Source organism: Diaphorina citri, unplaced genomic scaffold, assembly GCF_000475195.1.
Source record: "Diaphorina citri unplaced genomic scaffold, Diaci psyllid genome assembly version 1.1 scaffold1424, whole genome shotgun sequence".
NCBI classification, from domain to species: Eukaryota; Metazoa; Arthropoda; class Insecta; order Hemiptera; family Psyllidae; genus Diaphorina; species Diaphorina citri.
The window spans coordinates 76,653-81,654 of record NW_007378850.1 but is presented as its reverse complement, the minus strand read 5'-3'; the positions used below and the strand labels follow the sequence as shown (position 1 = coordinate 81,654).

Here is a 5,002-nt window from a genome sequence, read left to right as displayed (position 1 = left end):
AATTCCATACCTCGGCTGGGATTGAACCCACGCCCTCCTGTTTACCAGGCGAGCGCCTTGACCACTACACCACCGAATGAAGTTAATGTGAGGAGGATAAAAGATAAAACCTCAAAGCCCCCTGGTTGTTATGATAATTTTCGACTCTTCCCAGAAAACCGCCGATCTTCTAAAGAAAGCGTGGAACGCGGACTATTGAGGATAAAATTCCATACCTCGGCTGGGATTGAACCCACGCCCTCCTGTTTACCAGCCGAGCGCCTTGACCACTACACCACCGAATGAAGTTAATGTGAGGAGGATAAAAGATAAAACCTCAAAGCCCCCTGGTTGTTATGATAATTTTCGACTTTTCCCAGAAAACCGCCGATCTTCTAAAGAAAGCGTGGAACGCGGATGGCTCCCCATTCAAAGGTCGCCCGTTCGATCCCAGCATACTCAACACTCAATAGATAGCGACATGAGAGAAGGTCAAGGGAGAGGAGGAGGGAAAGAATGAAACACGTGACCTCATTATAATGCATCAAGTAAGTAATTACAGCCCCCTGAAAACAACATTGCACTTCATATTTCATGACATTTTGACATCTCAGCAACTGATTTCACCTACTTGTCCAAGTCAGGGATGTAGGAGTATTAAGTCAAAAAAAAAAAAAAAAAAAAAAAAAAAAAAAAAAAAAAAAAAAAAAACGAGTACACAGGATTACATATTTATGTGTAATCCTCTGTACATAATTATGTGTACCTACTACATAATCGATTCTTCCTTTACAAAGACCTTTTTTTACTAAAAAAAAAAAATCTTAGGTACGGTCACGGCACGGGCCTCATGTATACAAAGACCTCCAGTGGCATAGGTTGACCACTCCTCGTTTAGGTATAGCCTATCAACTTCCCCTATCTTGACTATAATGTTTTATAGTCATTCCCCTGATTGTTTTTTTAATGCATCTAGTAAGTGTACAAAAGTCAAATTCCTTTTACCCAATAAAAATATTACTTCTCTACCGAAAGAAGCAATGGTACAACATGACAGTCTAAATTAAGCACTAAACTATACCTTCTTACTACTTAAATGCTGATTCCATACTCAGTCGAGATTGAACCCTTTTTACCTGCTATTAAAGAGCCATATAAAGAAAGAAAAAAATAAGATATTTTTTTTAAGTAAGAAAATCATCTTTAAAAAAAAAGTAAGAAAGTAGGAAAAAACCAATGGTTCACTGACCACGCATGACTGTATGACCAAACATTGAGGATGGAATAAGATGTATGACTATATGACTAATCATATTTACCTGAAAGAAGAAGAAGAGGAAGAAATAGGTGTATTTTCCTTTTGAGAAACTGACCACTGGAAATTTGACCAATGCTCCATACTGTTTCTATTCGTATAGTGGTCGATTTTCCGGTAATCAGTTTCCCAAAAGAAAAATTTCAGCTTTTCTTGTTGAAAATTTGGGTCCTTAGGAACTTATGAGATTTCATTTCCTGTAAAGATCAGGTGTTATAGATGCCGGATTATCAAAGGATTGAGGTGCACTATGGTCTGATTCAGACCGTCTGAATTCATTGAAAAGGAAATGACAGGTACCTAATACCTACCGCTGGGAGTACCAATCAGAAACAGGTACCTGTACCTGTACCTATCAAACAAGGTAACAGGTACCTAAATGTACCTGTGAATTAGGGGAAGATCCCTCAACCCTTGTGAATATTGAATAGGTTGCAGTGGCGTATAGATGATGTCTAGTGTCATCTTAGTTTAGATTCTTCAAATCTTCATCTAAGGAATCAAGGAAAAATCCTGAAAGTTCCATAATGTCTTACACATATTAAATGAGAAAAAGGTCATTTTCTTTGAGGTTTGAGCGTAGTACATTAGTTCACTTGTTCAGCTATAACGATAACATTGAAACAAACAAATCGTCAGGAAGCCAGAATGAATTTTAGTGGAGCCTTTCGTTCCATTATCAATATCAACCTCTTTCGCTACGCGTCTGTACAAAACAGGATATAGCGTACCTGATCCAGCAGCTACTGGGGACTCGATAGGTCTCTGGAGTATTTCAGCATGAGGAATTCCGAAATAGAAATTAGCGGGAGAACCAATAGGGGATGACCCTCAGGTAAACCGGACGACCTTGAGCAGGGGCTTAGGAACTTCTTGGTAGTAAAAACTCTGAAAAGAAAGTGACATGAATACCGAGATAACAACATGGTTGAAGGACTGAAAAAAAGCAATAAAAGGAAGATACCAACAGGTTTGAAGTTTGAAAAACAGAAGGGATGACCCTCAGGTAAACCGGACGACCTTGAGCAGGGGCTTAGGAACTTCTTGGTAGTAGAAACTCTGAAAAGAAAGTGAGACATGAATACCGAGATACCAACATGGTTGAAGTTTGAAAATCAGAAAAAAAGAAGGAGGAGGAAGAGGAGGAGAAGAAGAAATTGAATTGGGCTAAGCACACTCTTGAAACTTGAATGATGCTTGTCACAAATGTCGTTCCCCACTTAATGCATCTCGATAAATTTTATGCCTTGACTTGGACAGAATTCATGAGTTGTATTTAAACAGAAAAAGAAGAGGAGGAGGAGGAGGAGGAGGAGGAGGAGGAGAAGAAGAAGAAGAAGAAGAAGAAGAAGAAGAAGAAGAAGAAATTGAATTGTGCTAAGCACACTTGCACACTCTTGAAACTTGAATGATGCTTGTCACAAATGTCGTTCCCCACTTAATATGTACATCTCGATAAATTTTATGCCTTGACTTGGACAGAATTCATGAGTTCTAGAACGACCAAAAGATAATTCTATCAAGAGTCTTAAAAGCGACTCTTGATTATGTTTTTGCAATTATTGATTGAACAAAGTTCAAGCTCGACGATTTTGCTCTCACAATTACCACACACTACGAACAAAGCTTGCATTTAGTTCCTTTGTTCCGAAATTTCGGCTCACATGGACTTTGACAGCAACTGAGTCGCTCCTTTTTTCTGGGTGATTCGTAGAAGCCAAAACATTCCAAATTCCAATCAAAATTAATTGATGGATTTGATGGTCAAATTCAACCAAGAAGTCATCTTGTAATTCTTATTCCTTCTCTCAACGTAAACTCTTCTTCCAATTCCTTCCCTAGCTACGTGCCTGTACTTTCTGGTCAGTGAACTTGGCCCAAGCATCAGATTTATTGGATGGCAATTGGTCATTATACCAAACCTAGACTATGCGACCTTTTAGCGACATTTTAGGGGATTTAGGTACCGTTTTGGATGTTTTTGAGTGCGCCAATGCACTTTTTGGGTACTTTTACATCGGAATAGGACTCTATCTTGAAAAAAATTGTCATTTGGTTGAGCCCCTATAATTTTTGCGGGCAGCCATTTTTTCGTGATGACGTCAGTTCATGCGAGGTCGTAAACCATGGCTGCTTCAACGTTATTTTTTTTTGCGACCTTTGAGCGACATTTTAGGGGATTTAGGGACCGTTTTGGATGTTTTTGAGTGCGCCAATGCACTTTTTGGGTACTTTTACATCGGAATAGGACTCTACCTCGAAAAAAATTGTCATTTGGTTGAGCCCCATTCCCAGAATGTTTTGCTGATAACTTCGTTGACATTTTGACAAGTAGAATGCTATTGACTTGGTCTAAGTTCGTGCAGAGTCGTGTATCCTCGACCCTAATCCGTGATTGCTTCGGATTTTTCATAGGGCATCTCGAAAATAGTCACCGTTGTGGATAAACATATTTGTTTATTTAAAATATCTTATTTTAGTCTTTCGTCCAAGACTAAAGCTTTATTACAAGAAATGACTAAAGTTTTATTACAAGAAATGGCGAAATTATTGCCTAGGGCAATCTCTATCATTCAACCCTGAGTACCTATTACCTATATGTGAAAAAGTATTGGACCAGATTGACTAGCCCAGAGCCCAGGGCAATGTCTACAAAGTCTCTGGCAAACTGATTGATGCAGACCTAGAAAAAAATCTTGGGCAAAATTAATGTTACGTACCGGAGGCAAAAAATCTCGGACAAGATGAAAAATCACAGGATGTCGAAAAAAATCTTCAATCTCTTCTCCGCCTCTTGGGAATGTCATGATTTGGTTCCGCAGTTTGGTACGGTAATTGGTTACACCAATACCGGTAATGATCTAGCATCAATGGAGATCGGCCTAGCTGAATTCTTTGTTTATATTCCCAATAAATTATGTACATAGTGTTTTACGGGTATTGGAAGTCAAGTTGCTCTCATAGAAATAGGTAAATATCCGAAACATGGTTGATTATCTTCTCCCAAAAAAACGGGGTGTTTCAAAAGATGTGCGACAAACTTCAAGGGCTTTTTCCTCGGACTGATTTAAGAATATATTTGGACCCATGTCCGGAAATCATCAAAAACCGCTCATCGCTCATTTTCTCATGTAGATCAAAGGTAGAATTTCGTTTCGTTATCACATCGGGTTGGGGGATTTTATCAGAAAAGGTCAATATTTTCCTTACCACCGGGTGGGGGTTTTTTTGAGAAGGTTCTTTTTTTTTTTTTTTTTTTTTTTTTTTTTAATTTATTAATTTTTTTTGAGAGCTTCTAAAGGGGAGGGTATTGCGGACATGATTCCATAGAGAGAAATACTCCAATATCAGAAATACCAGGAACACGTCCTCTGAAGTTTGTCGCACTACTTATAAAACACCCCGTTGACCCTGTATATATTCGGAGAAGTTTGCTTTTTAATAGGCATTCTTAGTATGGTCATCATTATATCAACAAATCTTCGAAGGTTTTCAATTCGTTTCGGTGATGCTTCTTGCTTCAGGTCCACATTACATTGAATTTTTGGTGTGGGCTTCTCACGGGTCCGTGTTTAAGAGGTAGAGCCTTTGATTCTTGTCTATGTTGGGAAAAAATGGTATTTTTCTTCCCGTGTGGTATTTGGTATCCATGTGTACAAATGCTGTCATACCTACCAAACTAATGGGAAAGCTGTCAAACCAACTAAA

General features: G+C 38.6%; 2 protein-coding genes across 2 annotated transcripts in view; both read left to right on the top strand.

The window, feature by feature from the left end:
- Positions 1-359: 359 nt before the first annotated feature.
- Positions 360-527, top strand: LOC113470181 (nudC domain-containing protein 3-like; the record flags this gene model as incomplete). Its single annotated transcript, XM_026828415.1, is given in 1 exon segment — positions 360-527. A coding segment is annotated over 1 exon segment (93 nt), but the record flags the coding sequence as incomplete, so codon positions are not given.
- Positions 373-5,002, top strand: part of LOC103515837 — a 51,817-nt gene continuing 47,187 nt past the window's right edge. The window contains exon 1 of the mRNA XM_026828416.1: positions 373-527. Within this exon, the coding sequence (XP_026684217.1) occupies positions 519-527 (9 nt within the window). The 5' untranslated portion in view covers positions 373-518. The remainder of the gene's footprint in view (positions 528-5,002) is intronic.